This window comes from Haliotis rubra, unplaced genomic scaffold (genome assembly GCF_003918875.1).
Source record: "Haliotis rubra isolate DU_JTF1 unplaced genomic scaffold, ASM391887v1 Scf13, whole genome shotgun sequence".
In the NCBI taxonomy this organism is placed as follows: Eukaryota; Metazoa; Mollusca; class Gastropoda; order Lepetellida; family Haliotidae; genus Haliotis; species Haliotis rubra.
Genome location: NW_025765225.1, coordinates 3,527,986 through 3,554,215, shown reverse-complemented (window position 1 = coordinate 3,554,215; position 26,230 = coordinate 3,527,986). Strand labels below are relative to the sequence as shown.

The window sequence follows — 26,230 nt, the reverse complement described above, 5'->3', positions numbered from 1 at the left end:
CCTACCAAGTTTTAAAATATTGTCATGTATTTTGGTGCTGAGACCCTAACATTCCAAACCCTAGGAAGTTCAGCTGTATTATCTCTTTTAGTTCCAACCCCTGAAATCCCAGTCTTTTCACAATCGTATGAGTATAGGCAGTACCATCAACACAAAATGTTAAAGTAAACTGATACTACTTGACCTTTCAACATGCATAACTTTAGTTTCACTGTATTTCTTCTTCTTTTTTAAATTATGGTTAAAAACAAGGACATGATGCATGTAGTTACCAACGATTTCATTTTTGGTCATTTTTTTCATTTGCCAGTTTTTCCATCTGGAAACTTCAAAAAGTCATTGAGTAAACAGAGAATGAAAGAAAAGACAGATTTCTCCATGTAGTAGTCTCGATTCCCATATGAAGATGTGTTATAATATATTATTTGCAGTAACACATATGTTTTATTATATTATACATATTTTAATGATTCAAAGTTCGTATCTGTGTCATACATAGTTATGCTAAAGACGAATCCCCCTCCCTTGTCATGGAAGCCATGGGAAAATATGTAAATGCGCAGAAAGTCTTCCCTTCTATTAAGAATTTGTGACTTCATATTCAACACAAATATGTTGTCAATATTTGAGAATTTGATTTGATATATTAATGGTTTCACGGAAACTGTCAAGCATTCGATTGAGAATTCTTGCAGAACGTTTAACGAATTTGGAATCAGATAAGTATACTCCGTTGATCGCTAAGAATTACCCGGTCTATTGGATTACCTTAATATTTAAATATGGGGCACATAATAATCGTATATATATATAATCTATACATGGTTTTAATAACGTCAATAACTTATTTCACTTCAATCTTTTGACAGCAGCACTTATTTTTCTGACAAAAAGTATGAATGTGAAACAGATAGTGTATGTATAAAACCATTCACGTTTCCTGTATTCAGTTTCAAAAATTCCATGGGCAAGTTTTTTTCTGATTATTTCTCAACTGTTCACTTTTTCTATTTTTGTCATAAATATGTTCATGCAAGTCTCATTTTTTATAAATCTTTTGAAGACATAAAAATAGTTTTTTCATGGATCGACATTCATACTTAACCTGGATCTGCGTTTTTTTCTCTTCACTCATTTTGCCGCATGTATCTTCTAAACCCCGATCGTATTGCAAGCGCCCTTACATACAAGGCGCTGTAATGACAAAAGATATGTTAGTAGTCGGTATCTACCATTTTCTCTCTGGACAGTCACAGCTGAGATATCATACGAGCACACTGAGCTTGATTAAGATAAAGTTTTAGCCCTTTTGATTAACATTTTACACTCAGTTTAACTTACACCATGGACCTGAGGGTTTCTGAACCATCATCTTTATAGTATTTATGTGCGATATATACTGTTGATGTTATTTGGTTGAATAGCGAGGACATTTGGCGCATTTTAACGTAAAAAGACGTTTTTATTTCATACTAGCGCACCTGCGTGTCAATATTAGTTTTATTATTATACATTATTTGACAAACCGCTTACCTCTGTTTAAAAGCACCATGAAACATCATCTGACAATCCATTCACCTATGTTGTAAGATCATCTTGATTTTCTTGGGCAGTTATCTGTATTGCAAAGGTCTTGTGTTTGACTTACAGCAGTTCTGATGTATAAATGTGCAGATCTGTTATTTTGTATTTTGGGGGTTCATTCTTTAAATCTTGTAACACACATCTCTTTCTAGTTCAGCATACGAGTTTGGACATCGATTTCTTGTTCTAGACTACTGAGAGAAAAATTACAGTGGTGAATGTAAGGAGGAAACGTTTACTATTTCCAGAAAACTGAGGGATGGTCGGGAACAAATAACACATCCTACTCTACTCTCATCGTTACATGATGTATTCGTTACCTAATTCTTCATTAAAACTTAAACAGATTGAAGTTTCTACTAGTTTCAATAATTTACCGCCGTCCATATTTTGCACATGGCATTTTACCTTCATCCTTATTAAATCTCTTCTCGGGCAGCTTAAGCATAATTTTACAAATTTTGGATTTTTTATCACTTCTCTATCTAATTCCAATTCATCTATTTTACACGTATCAATTTAATGCATTTGTTATAGCAGTAAAGTCCCTTGGTAAAAACTCGTTTTCTTGTATCACCACAAACAAACATCAGTAATATTCTCAGATCTTTCAAGTGGCAACACCAGTCAACAAACGTGTTCCTTATTAAACAATTCTTTGGAATATTAATCCATTATTTTTATTCATTTAAACGGAAATATTTCAACACCTGTTTCTGAAGGAAACGAATATCTGGGCTGATAAACATTTTAAAAATGATGATATGCCATTTATCCCTGGAAATCAAATGGTTGCTTCTTACATTAAATACTCAAAAATGCTTCAATGTTTATGTCAGCAGACATGGGTGCAGATCACATGGTGCTGTATAACAACTATAGTAGTACACGCAGGCGCTACATTCCCACGAAGTTTCAAAATTCACTTTCAGTGAATAAACCATACGTGTATTCATTAAACTTCGATTATTTTAAGAATAACATTATACGATATAGACACCATTAACCTCTTCTGCTTCTGAACAATAAATATCATATATTTGGAAAAGGAAATATTAATACAATACAATCATCATTTCTGCGAAATTGCATTTAGGTAATAACCTCTAGTTCTGTACGTATTCTAACTAACAGTCCTGCATGAGAAGAAGGGGTGAAACTGATCTAAGGGGAACTGACGTAAGGATCTAAAGTCGGTAACATATTATTTCTGTAAAATGTCAGTACTACTTACAAAGACTGTAAAACCAACATAAAGCAAAAATGGAGTGTTATTGTCTCACATTATATATAGTATATTACAATTCCAGTGCATAATTAAATTAAATATAAATTAAAAAACTATTTCCCTTTATCATATGTTTGATGTTTAAATGAAAGTTAAGTTAGCCTCATTATATCCAAAAATGAACTGTACTGGTCGTCAGTCAGCATTCAAATTTCTACTTCATTAAAATAGAATGAAATCTAAAACTTTTCAATTTGATTCACATATATGCGCATAATACAAAACTTTTGGATTAGTATCTCAGATATCTTTCTCTTTGAAAATCACTAAACATTTGTTTTTTTGTTAAAGTTTACATTTCAAACATGGTGAGAGTCATGTAGTTAAAATATTTTTCATTTTTTATCCCGGTCTTCTTTGGACCAATATATACCTACAAAAAATTACCTTTTTGCAAAACTGTTGTTGGAATGAGTGTTATAAGGGCACAATTGAATTTAACAACAGGTCTTTCAACTTTCAATAACTCATAAAACAAAGGGAGTATACTTTCTTTGTGTCACTCGGTATATAAGAAGAGACTAACCCCTTTACAAATCATTACGACTTTGATCACTATGGTCGGACAGATGAACCAAACAGCAGCCATTTATACCCAGTCATTATGAACACAAAACTGGAGCCTGTTCCACAAAGCGATCTTACCACTACGACTAACTCAGGCCTTTCATAAAGTATACAAGCCATCTTAGCAAGAGGATCACTTTGGGGAATGGGGCGCTTTGGTTCTTGTCTATTCAGTAAAACCCTGTTAATCCGGACACGATTAACGTTTCCATTGAAATCAACTATATTACTGAGGTGTTGGTGTTTTTTTTTTGTTGCAACCCCTAGAATAAATGATTTCTGAAATAACGAGGTCCAGATTAATGACATTTCTGTGTACGTAGTTAAATCAGTTTTGTAAAGTATACTCATATATTCTAAATATCTAAAATATCTAAAGAAAATGTATAATTATAAAAGATGAGACAAAAATGAAGAACAAGTCGATATCTATATCTTGTGTGTATGTGTGTGTGTGCGTGTGTGTGTGTGAAACACCGTATAGTTATATATATATAGGTATACATATATACACACACATACTTAAAGATACACGTATATATATAAACACTCATCGAAACCACTTGGTAGGGCTGGATATTGCCCTGATTCTCATATTGCGATATATTGCAATAATTTAAGAGATATTGCAATATATATTGTGACATATTGAATGGAGGGTTTCTGCACCGGCACAGTGACAGAGGGAAAAGTCCCTAGTGGTGTGTATGTTCCTAATGATTCCAAAATAAACTTCGCAGTTCCTGATAAGACTGTTCTGGACAGAATGAAAGGTCCTTTTGAAGACAACCAACCTGTACCTTCTTGCAAATGCAGGACAGGATTTCTAAAACTGACCCAAAACAGGTAAACACTTACAAAATATGTGTTAGTGGAAAGAAAACCAATGTCTGTACGGGTGGAAAGTCTTATGTGGGGTTTAGGAGCATCCGACTCTCATCGGAAAATGTTAAGTATCACACGAAGCTCGTATTTTGGAAGTTGTGAAGAACTTTTTAGCAGTTTGGAATTTCGTGAATTAGAACAGGTTACCGAATGTTCAGACGAACAAAAAAAAGTAGTTCATGCCGTTGGGTCATGATGTCAATAAGATTTGCAGTGGTCACGTTAGACAGTTGAGACAACTCAGAGTTGGAGAAACTCTTGCACATGACAAATTTCTGAAAGCTGTAACTTGTGATTGGAGACATTCCAAATATGCTTTTGTAATAAGTTCTCTCAAAACAAGATATACCAGTACAATATATACATACGTTGAATGTGTCCAAATATATCAATAAAGCGCACCTTTGAATAAGCTCTCAGTCAGGACGTTATTCCGCTATGCGCTATATTCCATACAGAGAAACAAACAGTTTCGGCTATAATCCAGTACAGTGATGCTGCATTGTTGCCAGTGAATTCATTGATATCGTCATAACTAAACAACTTTGAAACATGAAAATTCACACATACATTGTAAAATCTATTACGAATAGAATACTGGTAGCTCTTTAGGCTAACATGATGGTATATGTGAGTAAAAGCGAAAGCGCACAAGTTTGTCGAATTTGGCCCGATGCGCAAGAGGTGAAAACAATTGTTTTCATTAACATACAAATATCTCGCTAATAATTACTGTAACTGTTATATCGAAGTTATCTAATGTTGTAGCGCAGCCTATTTGCATGTAAAATTATACTACACTTTGTCTTTAAATACACTTTATTTGATCGAGCATACCTGTTCAGACGACATATCTATGAACCTAAACACGAGCGTACAGCGCAGTATATCCGGTTTGCACTGTATGGGATCATACACTGTTAATTCCTCCAAAATGTCACATATGAAACCATTCAAACCCACAAAACGTAACGCATTTGGTAGAATATTTGGCACTTTTGGAGCAATTTCTAAAGATACTCCCACTTGTAAAATGTTACATGAAACCAACAGAAATAAAAGTATATTTGGCACTTTAAGAGCACATTTTTTTGCTTGGAAATCAAGGGCAGATAATGCAAAGGGAGCTAACTCTGGATGACCCGATATATTTCAGAATCTGAACCATATCGCGATAATCGTATCGCGAGATACTGTACCGGTATATACCGGTTTACCGGTAATGTTGCACAGCCCTACCACGTGGTATTCATTATTACACATATTTTCAAACTTAATTATAGAATACAATTACTGTATCTATTTCACTTTGAACCAGATCTACAACAGTAAACTGTCGGTTACAATTTCCTAGCTTTCGTTTTAACGAGTTAATCTAATACGGCGGAGGGTGGAGCGCCCCTATGGATGCCTTACGCCAGTACCTCTTAGATCAGTTTCACCCCTTCCCATCATGCAGGGCTATTAAGTTAAGAACTGTTTGTCAACAAACGGCATCAGGTAATCAAATATGGCGTCTGTAACAATTGAAATGAATCGATAGGCATGTAGATGAAAAGATAGCACCAATGCGATACGTCAGCCAAGTCAGAGCCTCCGGTTGCACGCGCAGCACGTGCCGTCTGCCAGTATACTGTCATCTTGACGTTATAAATCAACTACCGATTACGTGCCTGTTGAAATATTCCCCACGTAAGGATGACACCGTATGCGCCAGGTCAAAGCGTGAGGTGTCGGGTCAAAGGTAACCTCATTTCACGTGCACCGACGTGACATCAGTAACCAATCATTGGCTTTGACCTGGGTATGTCACGTGCCATGCATCTTAAATCTTGTTACCTTCAATTCATTGACGTCATTGGCTTGTTCGGGTGGTTTTGTCTTAACGGTGGGCAGTTTGTCTTCCGTCCAGTCGGTCTGTCAGCCTTATTGCACAAAGAAGCTATTACCAGCGTTCTTTATGCCCGCTACTAATCTCACCATTTGTAACGAGAATCTCCAGTAATAATGTCAGCACCTGTAAAATCACCTTGGATCGTCTTCAAGGGAAGCGTCCTGCTGTCCACGTGTTGGGTATAAATTGCAAGCAATAGTAATTTGGTACATTTGATGTCAGTCGAGTTATCCGACTGATTTAAAGACGTCGGTAAAGGTCATTGCCAAATGCAACCAAGCTAATCAGTGACGTTCTGTTGGTGAATGTGGGTGTCGTAGAGTTACCTCCATTAGCTAACGCGGGCATTGTGTTTCACACATACGCACTTACAGGCTGCTGGCAAATTAGGGGAATTACATGGAATGCTTCATTAGAGCGCAATTTTAATTTCACACTTCATATGTATCTTTCAGCAAAGGTCCACCTTTCAAAACCAGAATATTCCTTTGTTGCGTGAATAGTAAAAGGTATTGAAAGACAATTGTGTTTTGTGGGTGAAGATTGTTTATTTTCAGGTTTATTGAATACATGTTATTGGAAAATATCTGTTTATATTTCGGTGCACTTGCTATTGAGTCTTTCTGTATTCACATTTGGTAATTTGTCTTGAAGATTTCTGTGGACATTTGAACCATAGCTGTTTTTATTTAATTTAAGCTGAGTTTTGTAACATTTCATTCTTCTGTCCTGAGTGTCCTCTATTCAACATATATCCTTAACATTTAAATTTAAGGATAATTAATTGAATTCCAAGGCATATGTGAAAAGTTTAATTAAACATTTTCAACACAGCATCTTGTGAAGGTAATATACTCAGTTCACACTTCGATATTTTATCTGAAAATTCAAGATATAGGTTTGAATAATTTGATCCTGAAAGCTGAAATTTAAAATTTTTGCTTTGAAAATTAGGAGCCGGACAATTCCAAAAATTAACAGTAGTAATTCAAGTAGATCGTACCCGTATAGGTTTACCTCATGGGGCCCCTGAAATAAGATTGACGAGAAGTCAGAGTGGTTAGAACACAGCTGAAATGGATGTTTGAGAATGATTTGAGAACAATGCAAAGCTAATTCATGTAGTAACAGATACAACACAACTGAAGAAGAATATACTTTGCATGGCTTTAAAACCATTCGCAAACGTGAACTAAAGTGTAAAATGTGAAAAAAGATTGAAATTCACTTGAAAAGAACACAGTCTGCCAATAGGCACCAATCAGAGCTAATATTCACTTTTGTCGCAAACAAGAAAGAATGCAGATCAAATAGGATTTAGAGATACTTCGACACTGTACAAGTATAACGTACATTTATGTGTAGAAACTAGAAGGAGTACAAACAAATTATATCCAGGATTCTCTGTTCATATAATTAATAAAAGCGACAAAACCCTTTCCACATTCATAGAAACGTGTACTAAAAGCAGGGTCGATTGTACAGTTGTGACTATATCATGAACATATATTTGTTCAGCCGCATTACAGCTGTGCGATGTTTTTTCTTTACACAAATCGAGTCTGGACCAGACAATCCAGTGATTGTAACCATGCGATACGATGACAGAGCATGTGTCTATGAATCACTAAGAAATAGTGATGATACCAGGTGTTTGCGAAAAGGTGAGCGTATTACATATTTTGTCATTTGCAAACACAATTATTTTTGTTCAACTCCGGTAAGAAACACTTCTATCCTATCACCAGCCAAATACAGAATGTAGAATATGTGGCCAAAGTACACATATAAAACCGCAAACGTTTCCAATCGAGTATGTATTTGAAATATTATCGCAATTTTAAGACATTATCTTGAAGAATCTTAAAGATAGCTAGGCTTAATTTGTAAACGAACTGACATATGCATGCATAGTTACATGGCCTTCCACACGCATAATAGGAATTTAGTATTTTGTATGCATGCGAATGCACTGGCCTCGTGATTGTGTTTCTTCAGATATGTAAATGTTCAACAATGAAATGAGGTGCTAATTTCATTGGCTGTAATGAATGCCCGGATTTAATTAAACATTGCCCAATCATGATTTTTTAATTACTCATTTTACTCTGTTCAACCTTCTCAGTCATTTCGGCGTTAAGGTCAACTGCCGCCTGATCGGCCCAGACAGCGAATGTTGAAGACTGTGAGATCTGATTCATTGTATCCTCAATCTAGGGTTTGTCGTAGATTCTGACAAAGATGGAAACGCGGGGATCATCAACATTGTCTCTGCTGATCGAGTAAATCACTGGTGGCGTTTCATCGATTTGTGTTCTTTCCTATTATTAATTAATAATGATTCAACAAATAATATCATATTTGATATATTATACTTGTGGTTCTTATTACAATATGAAGCATGAAGCATAATATCGATATCAGAAATACCTTACTTGTTATTTCTAATAATAATGTAGCATCCATTTGTGTTTAATACATTTGCAAATTTCCTCGTTTTCTTCTAATAAACGTTTGATTTTTCCTGACCAGATGTTAGTTTCCAACACGAAACCTGTTTCTATGTGAATATAAACATTTCAGAATATATTCAATATTAATATATTAATGTTAGTGATCTTTCCAGTTTAAATATATTTCATCTGTTTTAAAAATCAAGTATTTAATTAATTTTTTTGTTTATTAATGCATGTTTTTTACATTTTAAACTTGAGATTTATTTAAAAGTGTTAAAGAGGGGCAAGATGTGGGGATTGTGTCAACAAGAAGTAAACGGTGTTGTAGCGGTGTTGAAACCACAGGGCCTTTGGCCTCTCACCATAATATACTTGAAGGGACTTTATGGCATTAAACACAAATCTTGAGTGAAAGTCTTCTATAAACAGAAATAATCCCGCTGATACCGATAAACAATCCTTTTTCATTTCATAACGATCAATCCTACTTTTGAAGGTAATACTTCGTGTCCAATGGATCAAATGATGAGGCCATAAGAAGGCGTTTTCCCTCACTATGTTTCAGGTTAGAGCAAAGTAATTGACTGAGGGATGAATCGAGTGTTTCTAAAAAGTATCTATTGACGTGTTGATACTCGTGGTATTGACCATAAGTTTACCCACTCAATACTTGACGACAAACTTGCAGGACTCCACATACGCCGACTGTGCCTCCCAGTCATTTATGGGACGCTTCAACCAATCACCTGGCTAATGTCTGTGTGTGCGGGATATCATTCTCAGCCCGAAAATGTAAGATTCAATATAAATATAATAATAGAGTTAGACATTGTACTGAAAGCAGAAGTAGCTCAATGAACCATTCCAAATTACTACTAGCCCAGCATTGGCCGCTCTAACCTGACAACCAGTGCGGTACATTATTGGGAGTGGGGTGGGGGTGATTTTTATGGAGTGGGATGTGCAACCCCACCTCCCGCCCCCCTGCTGGTCATCTACAAAAATAATGACCACCCCCGCTAGTACATATGTTCAAATTTGATGACCCCCAACTACGCTCCCATAAAATTAACATCACACACACGCACGCACGCATGCACGCACACGTGAGGTATACAGAAGAGACCGGGACATGCACAGTGGAGACCATGAGATATACAATGGAGACAGACCATGAGGTATACAGTGGAGACCATGAGATATACAATGGAGACAGACCATGAGGTATACAGTGGAGACCATGAGGTATACAGTGGAGACAATGAGATATACAGTGGAGACCGGGACATGCACAGTGGAGACCATGAGATATACAATGGAGACAGACCATGAGGTATACAGTGGAGACCATGAGATATACAATGGAGACAGACCATGAGATATACAGTGGAGACCATGAGGTATACAGTGGAGACCATGAGATATACAGTGGAGACCGGGACATACACAGTAGACAGACCATGAGATATACAGTGGAGACCATGAGGTATACAATGGAGACCAGACCATGAGGGGATACAGTGGAGACCATGAGATATACAATGGAGACAGACCATGAGGTATACAGTGGAGACCATGAGATATACAGTGGAGACAGACCATGAGATATACAGTGGAGACCATGAGATATACAATGGAGACAGACCATGAGGTATACAGTGGAGACCATGAGATATACAATGGAGACAGACCATGAGGTATACAGTGGAGACCATGAGATATACAATGGAGACAGACCATGAGGTATACAGTGGAGACCATGAGGTATACATTGGAGACCATGAGATATACAATGGAGACAGACCATGAGGTATACATTGGATACCATGAGATATACAATGGAGACAGACCATGAGATATACAGTGGAGACCGGGACATACACAGTGGAGACCATGAGATATACAATGGAGACAGACCATGAGGTATACAATGGAGACAGACCATGAGATATACAATGGAGACAGACCATGAGATATACAGTGGAGACCAGACCATGGAGACCATGAGATATACAATGGAGACAGGCCATGAGGTATACAGTGGAGACCATGAGATATACAATGGAGACAGACCATGAGATATACAGTGGAGACAGACCATGAGATATACAGTGGAGACCATGAGGTATACAGTGGAGACCATGAGATATACAGTGGAGACCGGGACATACACAGTGGAGACCATGAGATATACAATGGAGACAGACCATGAGGTATACAGTGGAGACCATGAGGATATACAGTGAAGACCATGAGATATACAGTGGAGACCATGGACATACACAGTGGAGACCATGAGATATACAATGGAGACAGACCATGAGGTATACAGTGGAGACCATGAGATATACAGTGGAGACAGACCATGAGATATACAGTGGAGACCATGAGATATACAATGGAGACAGACCATGAGGTATACAGTGGAGACCATGAGATATACAATGGAGACAGACCATGAGGTATACAGTGGAGACCATGAGATATACAATGGAGACAGACCATGAGGTATACAGTGGAGACCATGAGGTATACAGTGGAAGACCATGAGATATACAATGGAGACAGACCATGAGGTATACAGTGGAGACCATGAGATATACAGTGGAGACAGACCATGAGATATACAGTGGAGACCGGGACATACACAGTGGAGACCATGAGATATACAATGGAGACAGACCATGAGATATACAATGGAGACAGACCATGAGGTATACAATGGAGACAGACCATGAGGTATACAATGGAGACAGACCATGAGGTATACAGTGGAGACCGGGACATACACAGTGGAGACCATGAGATATACAATGGAGACAGACCATGAGGTATACAGTGGAGACCATGAGATATACAATGGAGACAGACCATGAGGTATACAGTGGAGACCATGAGATATACAATGGAGACAGACCATGAGGTATACACAGTGGAGACCATGAGATATACAATGGAGACAGACCATGAGGTATACATACACAGGCAGTGGAGACCATGAGGTATACAATGGTGACAACCATGAGATACAGGACCATGAGATATACAATGGAGACAGACCATGAGATATACAATGGAGACCATGAGATATACAATGGAGACAGACCATGAGGTATACAGTGGAGACCATGAGATATACAATGGAGACAGACCATGAGGTATACAGTGGAGACCATGAGATATACAATGGAGACAGACCATGAGGTATACAGTGGAGACCATGAGGTATACAGTGGAGACCATGAGGTATACAATGGAGACAGACCATGAGATATACAGTGGAGACCATGAGATATACAGTGGAGACAGACCATGAGATATACAGTGGAGACCATGAGATATACAATGGAGACAGACCATGAGGTATACAGTGGAGACCATGAGATATACAATGGAGACAGACCATGAGATATACAGTGGAGACCATGAGATATACAATGGAGGCCATGAGGTAGAGACCATGAGGTATATAGACCATGAGATGGAGACAGACCATGAGGTATACAGTGGAGACCAGAGATATACAGTGGAGACAGACCATATACAGGAGACAGACCATGAGATATATACAGAGACCATGGATATACAATGGAGACAGACCATGAGGTATACAATGGAGACAGACCATGAGATATACAATGGAGACAGACCATGAGGTACCATGAGGATATACAATGGAGACCATGAGATATACAATGGAGACAGACCATGAGGTATATACAGTGGAGACCATGAGATATACAATGGAGACAGACCATGAGGTATACAGTGGAGACCGGGACATACACAGTGGATATACAGTAAAATGGAGACAGACCATGAGGTATACAATGGAGACAGACCATGAGGTATACAGTGGAGACCATGAGATATACAGTGGAGACCATGAGATATACAGTGGAGACCGGGACATACACAGTGGAGACCATGAGATACACATTGGAGACCATGAGGTATACAGTGGAGACAGACCATGAGGTATACAGTGGAGACCATGAGGTGGAGACAATGGAGACAGACCATGAGGTATACAGTGGAGACCATGAGATATACAATGGAGACAGACCATGAGGTATACAGTGGAGACATACACATGAGATATACAAATGGAGACAGACCATGAGAGACCATACAGTGGAGACCATGAGATATACAATGGATGACAGACCATGAGATATACAGTGGAGACCACGAGATATACAAAGGAGACAGACCATGAGATATACAGTGGAGACCATGAGATATTCACATGCTATAATACACATTGGAGACCATGAGATATACAATGGAGACTGTGAGATATACAATGGAGACCATGAGATATACAATGGAGACCATGAGATATACAGTGGAGACCATGATATATACAGTGGAGACCATGAGATATACAGTGGAGACCATGAGATATACAGTGGAGGCATGCCATAGGGTTGAAACTGTGAGATACGACTTGGACATGAGATACGGTTAAGACATGAGAGACGATGCAGACGGTATACCAACACACACGTGTGTAAACTATATACGATTCGACAGGAACGTGAGATATGGAGGGATGTACGACTTAGATGAAGAAAATAAGCTACAGTAGGTCATGTGATGGGGGTCCTAGTCAAAATGGCCACACAAAAAGTCAAAATGGCCACAAACCCCTAGTCAAAATGGCCATACCAAAAAGTCAAAATGGCCATAGAAAAAGTCAAAATGGCCATACATTATTATTTTATTTTTAGTACTCATAACATTTTCCCATGTTGTAGTATTTGATATCAAGGTGTAAAAATTACAGAAGTTATATCAGACAAAACTTGATGTTTATTACACATCAACAAATAACAAGACATATATATGTAGGTTCTTTCTTCATGTACATGCACTTTTGTACTATTTACTACTACATGACATCCATGTAGATCAGTTACATCAAGTGAGAAACAGTTCATTCCACTGATCTAGTCAACTGGGCACCCAAGCGGAGAAGTACCACAAGGTTCAGCTTTCCGTCCTTGTAGAGACGCCAGGCTGCGAATGCCTCCTCCTGGACAGGGATGGCTGTCTTTCTTGTGAACTTTCCCAGCTTGCCGTCGTGTTTTCATGGTCGGAACATCTGCAGCATGTGAAGGGAAAGTCCGCTCCACTATCCACAAGCTTTAGGTAGTCCGGTATCACAAGTCCTTTGAGTCCACCCATGACAGCCATCACTCTCAATTGCATGCTGGTTTTTCCAGACGGTCTTCGTACACTTCACACACTTAACAGCGATGTTAGAGGGAAGTGATATCCAGTAAAGTTCTTTCCAGCATTATATAGTAAAGTAAAGTAAAAAAACATAATGTATGGCCATTTTGACTTTTTCTAAGGCCATTTTGACTTTTTGGTACGACCATTTTGACTAGGGGTTTGTGGCCATTTTGACTTTTTTTGTGGCCATTTTGACTTTTTGGTACGACCATTTTGACCAGGGGTTGTGGCCATTTTGACTTTTTTGTGTGGCCATTTTGACTAGGGTCAGTGTGGCCATTTTTCCGTGTGGCGATTTTGACCTGTTCCCATGTGATATACATCAGATTCCTGAGATACGGTGGAGACTCGTGATGTAGAGATATCAGGGACATATCACGAGGCAGCATGGTTACATAAGATTATACGGTGGACAAATTGATAAGAACATGAGATATGAAGGAGACGCAATAAGACATGTAACGGAACTAAGAGATAAGGTGAATACTGCGATGGAATGGTGACAATGAGATACAGTAGAGACCATGTGGGATAAGGTGGGAGCGCCTCAGTTATATTTTACGAGCGCTTGCACCAATGCTATACGGCTAGCACACTCTAAAAACGTTCCTGTTGAATTCGTCGGGTGAAACTATGTTAATTTTGTTAAAAAATACATAATAATTGGTTCTTTTGATAAAATAAATCATTTAAAGTCATAGATGAAACTACGAAAAAACGAGAACATTTGTACTGCATTTACAGTGATGTTAAAATTGTTACATGGTTCTATTCACTGATATTGAGGATTAGAATCACTGATATTATGCTTAATAACACTGCGAGCCTTGTTTCAGTTTTATACTCAAACGTTACTCATACGTTCACAACGCGTATTTAGTTTAGAGATTCAAGCGCACGAGAACCTCGGACCCCTATACGAATAATGGGTTCGTCCGAGGTTTTACTTCCGTGGTGTGTATTTTTCGGTAGCAGTGTTATTAAGCAAAATGCCGGAAGGAATAGAGGAGATTGCTAGTAAATATAAATTGCACAGTGAGTCCCTATCATTTCTGGAGGGTCAGCAAGCTGGCGGGGTAAACATTATAGATGATTCTATCCCGTTGGAAGACAGGAGACGGAAATCCGCCGTGCTGAAAGACCAGGCCGAGGAGTTCGCCGGCAGTGTGAAGGAGTTCCGAGTTCCGTCAGCCGCCTTGCCAGGTACGAGGGGTTTCGGGGCCTAGTGGAAGGGGTGGGGCAGTGCATTTTTTTGCATTAATTTGGAGTCATATGCCATAAATTCAAGAAAACTTGATATATGTGTAAACCTAACATTGTCTGTTGCCGAGCACGTGTCATGAAACATTACCACTCTGAGTAATCTAGCTACTGTTACTCATGTCCGACCGACATAGCAATTCGAGTGCGTACAGAATTAGTCAGATGTCTTTTCAACATCTAAGTTCAGTCTTGACCTAATTCTTTGTGATGTTTTTCGGATCGCAGTCATGCAGAGTGAACGCTGACTGACAAGTTGTTGCGATAACATATACTCACTGGGCGCGTCCATTTATTTTGTGGGTAGCCCTGTGTGGTGGGCGTGGTTACCTGCGCCAAAGACATAACATACAACAGTGTACGATTACAAAGAATGTCTTAAATGTCTAGTTGTATGGCTTTAATAGATTTGAACAAATCTGCTGTAAGACTAACTTTTCACTCCAAAACAGACAATGGGAATTATTAAGGAACAGGCCAACTTCTATCTGTGATAGTCACCTACTGTTTTACTGTAAATAAATTAAATGGTCAAACTTGCTGTCTTGGCCGAGTGGGTGTGAAAGTAACTTGAGATTGATTGGCACATGCTAATAATATCAATCTCTGGATTGTCTGGTCTAATGTGCTAGTGAACGTAACAGTTGCCCATGTCCTTTCTCTCACGATTATTTGAGTAATGAGTAAAATGTTATCTGTGACATTCTAGTATGCTTGTCCTGATTGGTGCCAATCATTTTTGGTGAAGCTCAAGCGCACTTTGACCACAAATCTAAATGAAAGATTTCGGTGTTCTTGAGCCAATCAGATGTTTACTGAAATGATAAGGCTTCAGTCTCAGCAACTAAGACCATATCAGAACACAAATCTACCCTCAATATTACAACTTTGATCTCGACTCCCGGATTACATTTGATTTCAAGATATGAAAATCAGATGTGCTTGCAGGGATCGATGTAGTGCTTACTTTGCGTGACATGCCAAGTTAAGTATTGAAATGGCACAGATGAAAATTATTTATCAAAATAATACTCGCCATCATTCATTGAATGGCAAATGTGATAAATTGGACCAACTCAAATGTTTCAAAACCTATTTTCACACCCCATCAAGCTGTCAATCTCACAAGGAAACATGGCCTTGGCCATTTGGAATGTCAACAGGAAGACCTGTTTTTGATGATAACCATAGTTCATGGGTCCAGCACAATGAAGCTGAACTGTTCTTGCAGTCGTCATAGTGTTCAGGAAATCCAGCTCTCAAGTTTACAGGTTTACATGATGTTTACTGATTTTTTAAACAAATTGAAATGGCATAGTTTGGGTGATGTTTCAAGTTTAATTGGATCATCAATAGGTATGGGTACACTAATATTTACAAAGCCACACCTAAATTGTCTGGATTGTCTGAATTCTTCCTTCACGAGTTCCACGATGACCTTGACCTTGATTGCCAGAAAGTTACCTGACATGGCTTACCATGGACACTTTCTCAGATCTCCTTACTGAGTGATGTTGTGCTTGAATAAGAGAGTGAGTGAGTTTAGTTTTACGCTGCACCCAGCAATATTTGGCGTTTGAGTAAAAAATCTTTTGTTAATAACATTGAAGTTATGCCAGGCACTGTAAACAACCCAAGCATGGAAACAACCCAACTCCTTCCCCTACTAACCCAGTCACAACCTCTGAAGCATGCCCTGTTCGTCTCAGAAAGTTTGAACCACCCCTCAATCCATCCCTTCTTCCTCACAAACTCTCAACTACCGCTCAAACCATGCAGTCATCTTCTCACTCGCCCACCCAACTAACTCTCCCTTTCCTACAACCAACAAACCTCACTCACTCACTTATTCTCAACACCCCTCAAACATCCGCTCCCTGCACCCCGACCCATCCAACCATCTAGCAAATATATCCAAGAAAGCCCACACAAGTCTAGAAAATGTGGCAAGTCTAGATTTCCTCAGCTTCTGAAAATGAAGAAGGTCTCAGGGCTCCTTTTCATTATATTTTATATTTTTTTACTATGAACTTTTTTCAGTAAAATATGTTCATTTCTGAGACTAGTTGTTAGTCTACCCCGACCCATCCAACCATCTCAACCATCTTCACTCTCTTTCAACCAACACTCAAGCCATCGGCTCTTCCCCTAGCCACTCTACCTCAACTACCCATCCAACCACCCTCACTTTCTCTCAAGCCTCCTCCTGACCCAAAACTCCTTCACCCACTCTCCTTCACCCCTCACACTGTCAACTCACACTCAGCCACCCATCATGTATCCTTTATGCTTGTGTGAAGCCCATTTCTGGTGTCCCCCGCCATGATATTGCTGGAATATTGCTAAAAGCGGCGTAAAACCAAACTCAGTCAGTCAGTCTTTTATGCTTGAACCCACAACGCTTACACTTCCAAGATCAATGACCATCATGGTAACTATATACTTGAGGAAACAAAATATATTCGCAGACAGTCTGGTTTCCAAACATATTCCAGAACTCTACTTCCCATGGAAATCAAACATATTGCACTTTATTGGACAAGAGATTGCACAGTTTCCATGGAAACAGCACCACAGTGCGCTTCATTAGTTATCTGAAATGGCAAAACAGGAATGTGAGGGCTGTGTTGATTTTATTTTGTGGAGAAATTGATTTGATGGTCATTAACTTATTGGTCATTTACTAATGCACCACTGAGGTTCCTCAGTCAAACTATGATGGTGATGCAAGTGTTTGTATTCTCGTGTCCCTGTGGTATGTGGTTATTGTAGCCATGGATCAGCTGGCATTAGAGCCCTTCTTGTTAAGTGTGCTATCGGAAGAAATTAGATCTGTACCTACTTCATTAGGGTTGTTGAGAAGGAAATTATGTATATTATAGGGAGGAGAATGGACATCGATAAGGCACTTTGGTTCTGGTCCATTATGTAACAAACGTCTATAGTCAAACTCTGCAGTGTTGAACTTTGATTTAGTTTACTTACATCTGTAAAACATTGCCTCCTTCATGTTCTTTCTTTACTCTTGCCTTCTCATTGAATTGAATGAAATAGTAGATAGTACTGAAAGTATGTAACTGTAACATGAGTGATTGAGTGAGTTTGGTTTTACACCACTTTTTATTGCAATAATAAGAGTGAATTGGTTTTATCCAGCAATATCACCGTGGGGACACCAGAAATTAGCTTTACTCAATGTACCTATGTGGGGAATCGGGGTTGGGTGGACGGTGGGATTGCTGGATGTTTCAGTAAAGAGAGAATTTTTGCGACTTCTTCAAAACATGCACTGTTTTTCTGTATTTCAGTGATATTTTTCTCAGGACAAGTTATTTTCTACATTTTAAGGGATAAGGGTTTTTCTTGAGATAAACCTTTTATGAAGAATTTATGATTGTTCAAAAGCTTACTGAAATGCCACAAGCTCCTAACCCCATGTCACTAATCTGATGCACTACCAATCAATTTGTTATTCTCATCAACTCTAAGCTGAGGAGCTGCAAATCAATTTTTCACTCTTGTCAACATTAATCTAAGGAGCTTGTAATTAGTTTGTTCAAGTCAGAATGTTGTAGACCTTGCATTATAAACTAATAATACAAATGGAGTCATGTTGTTGATAGATGAGTTGATCATCATGTTGGAATGTTTTAAAAATAACTTCATTACTGCAAAAATATGGAAAATATTTTACCTGCAACAGTATTTCCTAAGGTTTAAAATTCCATTATCACATATCTAAACCCACAGCTGTAAACAGTGATTATGAAACCAGTTGCCATAGCAGCCTGTGGAAAAGCAAGCCAACTGAGTGAAATGTTCTCTGTTCAAGTGGAATATAATATATAACACACGCTTATAATCTCAGGAGCAGTCTCAATTCCTTCCTCTTGATATACAAAGTTAATGAGTCATAAATATATTTCTGAAATTGTGTGGTGATGAAAGTATAGGAAACATGGTCATGTTATAATCATGAAATATAAATGACACTAAGCCATTGAGTGATTGACACAGCGTCAGTGTCGACACTGAGTTCAGGGCAGGGAGTGTCTGGTATTGATCTGCAGATTTAGGACCGTCTGGATGGTTTACAGTCAGTGTTGGGGGTTGTTACAAGGACGTAATGACATGGTGTTGGACTGGACAGCTGTTACCTTGTTAACCTTCCCACAAGATGACCCACTGCCCATCAGTGACAATTTCATACCCACAGCTCTCCCCATCAGTGACTGTCATACCCACAACTCTCCCCATCAGTGACTGTCGTACCCACAGTTCTCCCCATCAGTGACCATGTTGTACCCACAGTGACCAATGTTGACCATGTTGTACACAGCTCTCCCCATCAGTGACCAAGTTGTACCCACAGCTCTCCCCCTATCAGTGACCATGTTGTACCCACAACTCTCCCCATCAGTGACCATGTTGTACCCACAGCTCTCCCCATCAGTGACCATGTTGTACCCACAGCTCTCCCCATCAGTGACCAAGTTGTACCCACAACTCTCCCCATCAGTGACCATGTTGTACCCACAGCTCTCCCCATCAGTGACCATGTTGTACCCACAACTCTCCCCATCAGTGACCATGTTGTACCCACAACTCTCCCCATCAGTGACCATGTTGTACCAACATTGTACCCACACCTCCCCATCAGTGACCAAGTTGTACCATGTTGTACCCACAACCTCCTTACAACTCTCCCCCAGTGACCATCCATCTGTGACCATGTTGTACCCACAACTCTCCCCATCAGTGACCATGTGACCATGTTGTACCAAGTTGCCCACAACTCATCAGTGACCATCTCCCCATCAGTGACCATGTTGTACCCACAACTCTCCCCATCAGTGACCAAGTTGTACCCCACAACTCTCCCCATCTCAGTGACCATGTTGTACCCACATCTCCCCATCAGTGACCATGTTGTACCCACAACTCTCCCCATCAGTGACCATGTTGTACCCACAACTCTCCCTATCAGTGACCATGTTGTACCCACAACTCTCCCATATCAGTGACTCCCACAGCTCTCCCCATCAGTGACCATGTTGTACCCACAACTCTCCCCATCAGTGACCACAACTCTCCCAACTCTCCCCATCAGTGACCATGTTGTACCCACAACTCTCCTTATCAGTGACCATGTTGTACCCAGTGACCATGTTGTACCCACAGCTCTGCTGTACCCCCATCAGTGACCATGTTGTACCCATCAGTGACCATGTTGTACCATGCTGTACCCACAACTCTCCATCAGTGACCATGTTGTACTCTCTCCCTATTCAGTGACCATGTTGTACCCACACAACTCTCCCCATCAGTGACCATGTTGTACCCACAACTCTCTCCCATCATTGGTGACCAAGTTGTACCCACAACTCTCCCCATCAGTGACCATGTCCCACAACTCTCCCCCATCTGTGACCATGTTGTACTCCACAACTCTCCCATCCCACAACTCTCCCCATCAGTGACCATGTTGTACCCACAACTCTCCCATCAGTGACTCTCCCCAACTCTCCCCCATCAGTGACCATGTTGTACCCACAACTCTCCCCATCAGTGACCATGTTGTACCCACAACTCTCCCCATCAGTGACCATGTTGTGACCATGTTGTACCTACACCTCTCCCCCATCAGTGACCATGTTGTACCCACAACTCTCCCCATCAGTGACCATGTTGTACCCACAGCTCTCCCCATCAGTGACCATCCCACAACTCTCCCCATCAGTGACCATTGTTGTACCCAACATTGGTGACTCCCACAACTCCCCTCCATCAGTGACCATGTTGTACCCACAACTCTCCTACCACTCTTGTACCAACCCTCTCCTATCCAGTGACCACAGTCTGGTGACCCACACTCTCCCTCTCCATGTTGTACATCAGTGACCCATGTTGTACCTCTCCCCACAACTCTCCCCCTATCAGTGACCAAGTTGTACCCACAACTCTCCCCATCAGTGACCATGTTGTACCAACTCTCTCCCTATTGGTGACCAAGTTGTACCCACAACTCTCCCCATCAGTGACCATGTTGTACCCACAACTCTCCCCATCAGTGACCAAGTTGTACTGTTACCATGTTGTACCACAACTCTCCCCATCAGTGACCAAGTTGTACCCACAACTCTCCCCCCTATCAGTGACCATGTTCTCCCCATCAGTGACCATGTTGTACCACAACTCTCCCTATCAGTGACCATGTTGTACCCACAACTCTCCCCCCCATCAGTGACCATGTTGTACCCACAACTCTCCCCATCAGTGACCATGTTGTACCCACAACTCTCCCCATCAGTGACCATGTTGTACCCACAACTCTCCCCATCAGTGACCATGTTGTACCCACAGCTCTCCCCATCAGTGACCATGTTGTACCCACAACTCTCCCCATCAGTGACCATGTTGTACCCACAACTCTCCCCATCAGTGACCAAGTTGTACCCACAACTCTCCCCATCAGTGACCATGTTGTACCCACAACTCTCCCCAACTCTCATCAGTGACCATGTTGTACCAAACTCTCTCCCTATTGGTGACCAAGTTGTACCCACAACTCTCCCCATCCCATGTTGTACCCACTCATCAGTGTTGTACCCACAACTCTCCCCATCAGTTGTACCCACCCAACTCTCATCAGCCTATCAGACCATGTTGTACCCACAGCTCTCCCCCATCAGTGACCATCTCCCATCAGTGACCATGTTGTACCCACAACTCTCCCCATCAGTGACCATGACCATGTTGTACCCACAACTCTCCCCATCAGTGACCATGTTGTGCCCACAACTCTCCCCATCAGTGACCATGTTGTACCCACAACTCTCCCCATCAGTGACCATGTTGTACCCACAACTCTCCCCATCAGTGACCACAACTCTCCCCATCAGTGACCATGTTGTACCCACAACTCTCCCCATCAGTGACTCTCTCTCCCTACAGACCAAGTCTCTCCTTCATCAGTGACCATGTTGTACCCACAACTCTCCCCATCAGTGACCATGTTGTACCCACAACTCTCCCCTTCTATCAGTGACCATCCAAGTTGTACCAGTGACCATGTTGTACCATGTTGTACCCACAACTCTCCCCATCAGTGACCAAGGCTCCCACAACTCTCCCCATCAGTGACCCCAAGTTGTACCCACAACTCTCCCCATCCAGTGACCAAGTTGTACCCACAACTCTCCCCAACTCTCCCCCATCCCAGTGACCAATCAGTTGTACCATAACTCTCCCCATCAGTGACCATGTTGTACCCACAACTCTCCCCATCAGTGACCAAGTTGTACCCACAACTCTCCCCATCAGTGACCAAGTTGTACCCACAACTCTCCCCATCAGTGACCAAGTTGTACCCACAACTCTCCCCATCAGTGACCAAGTTGTACCCACAACTCTCCCCATCAGTGACCATGTGTACCCACAACTCTCCCCATCAGTGACCATGTTGTACCCACAACTCTCCCCATCAGTGACCAAGTTGTACCCACAACTCCCCATCAGTGACCATGTTGTTGTACCCACAACTCTCCCATCAGTGACCATGTTGTTGTGCCCACAACTCTCCCCATCAGTGACCATGTTGTACCCACAACTCTCCCCATCAGTGACCATGTTGTACCCACAGCTCTCCCCATCAGTGACCAAGTTGTACCCACAACTCTCCCCATCAGTGACCATGTTGTACCCACAGCTCTCCCCATCAGTGACCATGTTGTACCCACAACTCTCCCCATCAGTGACCATGTTGTACCCACAGCTCTCCCCATCAGTGACCATGTTGTACCCACAACTCTCCCCATCAGTGACCATGTTGTACCCACAACTCTCCCCATCAGTGACCATGTTGTACCCACAACTCTCCCCATCTGTGACCACGTCAGTTCTCTACACCATGTCCTGACCAAGATGATGATTGCAGCAACATTTAGGCTTCATGATCATCCATGGGGAAAGTGATGGGCTATGAATGTACCACCTGTTAATGAAGGGACCGCTATATATGGCAGAATGAGAGTGTCATGATTACTTTTCATCATTAAGTCAGGTTCAACTAGGAAATTAGTAATAGGGTCATCTATTTGTTTCATGTTGATTATTCTTGGATTTATGACCCATCTATTTTTGAGTCCAGCTTAATCGAAGTAATAACTTGGGGGGCATGAACATGTATTGGTGTCCTTAGCTGGTGGTGTGGTATGCCTCACCTGATCTCCACAAAGTTCCGTGATGTCATATCCATCAGATTGTATACTAGCCACATAAAGAAACTGTGCACACAGAAAATTCCTTCAGAATTGGAATACAACACAGAAAAGACGAAATGTTGTAGACACTTTATAAGCTGAAGTATCGGGCCACAACAACATGTCAAAAGAACATGAACAATATCCGTAGCGATGACGTCAGAAGTTCAAAACTGAGTAGGGGGTCACACGACGAAGTCACAAAGTCAATAACGGGTATGACCATCATGCGCGTGAAGCACAGCAGTGCATCGGCGACGCATATAGGCTACCAAAGGAGCATTGAAGTCCTGGGGAATGGTTTGGGACGTGGTCACTGCCGTCTAGAACCTGTGTCTGAGATTATTCACCCGAATCCATCTGTCCTGTCTTGGCGTCGTTACTCGGGGACGCCCCAAAACGTGGGTGGTCGGCGACATCATTACTGTTTCCATAACAACTGACCAATGCTAATATCGTGTTACGATGGCATTGGAAATGTGCTGCCACCTGTTGTTGGCTCATGCCTGCTCGAACCATTCCAAGGGTTTCGTGACGTTGAGCAGATGTTAATTTTGGCATGATGAGCATGTTCACACCTTTATTTATGTATAAAGACACTGTCTGTCTATCTTTATATTTCCTGTGTGCACAGTTTCTTTATGTGGCCAGTATACCGGTACTTGATGGAGATTACCATGTTAGATTGATGCATCACTGCCAACTATTCTCACACATTCAGCCGATGAGACGTGATATAACTGGAATACTGTTAAACACAGTGTTAAAGCCCAACCAACTGCTCTCTCAATGTTAGATTGAAAAACATCTGCTGTTGACAGAATTTGAGTATAATTCTTACCAGAATATACTAGTCAGTTATAACACCCAAACAACAATGTTTATCAATGAAATGACAGACACAGCCATACAGTATTGATCCCCCAGGACATAGGGTTAATTATTTAGATATATATAAGCTGAGGAAAATATCACCCACTGTATATCACTTTAAGAAAGAATTGAAATCCTATTATTTGATAGATAATGTAAGATATTGGAATAAAGCAATGTTTAATGACTTTGAAATGAAATGGGCAATGTATGGGCAAATGTAATTAATGAAAATTTATGACTTATTTACTTTTAGGTGTGTACCAGTATGCATGGGTATAAAAGTGTGAAAGAATGATATTTAGTTAGTTAGTTAGTTAGTTAGTTAGTTAGTTAGTTAGTTTTCATGTCCTGTAGGACATGTGATTATATAATATGAATAATAATAAAAATAATATGTAATATGTCTACAGGAATAAAAAAAAAAAAATTTAAAAAATAAAAAAAAAAAAAAAATTTATTTAGATATATTATCAAATGAAGTTTTTCCAGGAACAGCAGCATAAAAGCATTCCTTCCCCAGTCTTGATATGATGGAAGTATCTTTCCCTTTACAGGTCAGAAAGGTCAGACTATCTTCTGATTTGATTATATACATCTCAGGGCTTGCCCATACGAAGCCATGGTTTGATTGTGGATTTATGCCAAATTCCTTTTGAGAAGTAGCATTTTGATGTGTCATGTTTGTTGTATTGATGTTGAAGCTGGTGAGAAAGCATCCTTATCTAGGAGGATCTTGTGTTGTAATAAACATGTCAGCAGATAAGTAACATTCCAAGCAGCGATGGACTACACAGCTTGACACAAGGCAGTATCATACACCGAGAAACAAATCTGGAGCATAGCCAGTATAAGAGGAACTATGTTTGTATCACAGACATGTTGTAATCCTTGAGAAATCTGCAGTCTGGTCAGATACGACCTGTGTGATGGACCATGATGGGAGCTGGCTGAGCTGTGGATAGAGCTCTGCAGTAGAACTTGATTTTCACACTCTGTGGTTTTCTTATGTGTGAACACTCTTTTTGTGGCTATTACACTTTTTTGTACTATAAACTCATGGGTAAAATGCTGCAGAAAATATCAGACAAGCTTTGACAATATTTATTTAATATTATCTCAAACTGTGCGATCAAATCACCAAATTTACAATCCAGGAATTTGACTAAATTATTTTACTAAGAGGCCGTTCATAATTTATGGCTAGGGGGAGTGATGATGATTTTAAAGGGGTATCACCCATTTTCTTCTGGGGATGGGGGGGGGCATCAATTTTGTACACATGTACTAGGGGAGGCTCAGCAATTTTGTACATAAAAAATATTTAAAACTAGGCTTAAAAATTATGGGAAGGGAGAGGGGGGTCATTGATTTTGTACATGAATTTTAGGGGGTGTCATTCACATTGTACATGCTTTTCCATAAAAATCACATCATGTCTTATTTATGTTTTGTGCACTTATCCCTTTTTCGAGATATTTAATCATTCATCATTCTCATTTGAACCCAAACGGACAATAAGTGTACATGAGACTCTTCCTTTTCCAGATGGGATCCCCATTGATGTGATCAAACCACGGAGCTGCAACAGCAATCCCATCATCCTGGTGTACTTCCATGGAGGGGGCCTGGTGTTCGGGTCGAAGGAGGCGGACAGGCCAATCTGCCAGGTATTGGCGAGGTGAGTGTCGGGGTGGAACTGTGGCCTTCACAGTGTAGGGCAGTTTAGTGGCAGTATGTCTGTTATCTAACCCCTAACAATATTCCAGCAATGACGTCAGTCTGTAAATATTCTATTCTGGACCAGATAATCCAGTGATTATGATCATGAGAATTGATATACATCATATCAACAAAGAAATATGATAATCAGAACAGTGTGCGAAATAGTTTCCAAATTTTGCAAGCCAGACGGGATAGC

General features: G+C 40.4%; 1 protein-coding gene across 1 annotated transcript in view; it reads left to right on the top strand.

The window, feature by feature from the left end:
• Window positions 1-14,846: 14,846 nt before the first annotated feature.
• Window positions 14,847-26,230, top strand: part of LOC124267181 (AB hydrolase superfamily protein C1039.03-like) — a 29,826-nt gene continuing 18,442 nt past the window's right edge. The window contains exons 1-2 of the mRNA XM_046702095.1: window positions 14,847-15,118; window positions 25,858-25,990. Coding sequence (XP_046558051.1) covers window positions 14,905-15,118; window positions 25,858-25,990 — 347 coding nt within the window. The 5' untranslated portion in view covers window positions 14,847-14,904. The remainder of the gene's footprint in view (window positions 15,119-25,857; window positions 25,991-26,230) is intronic.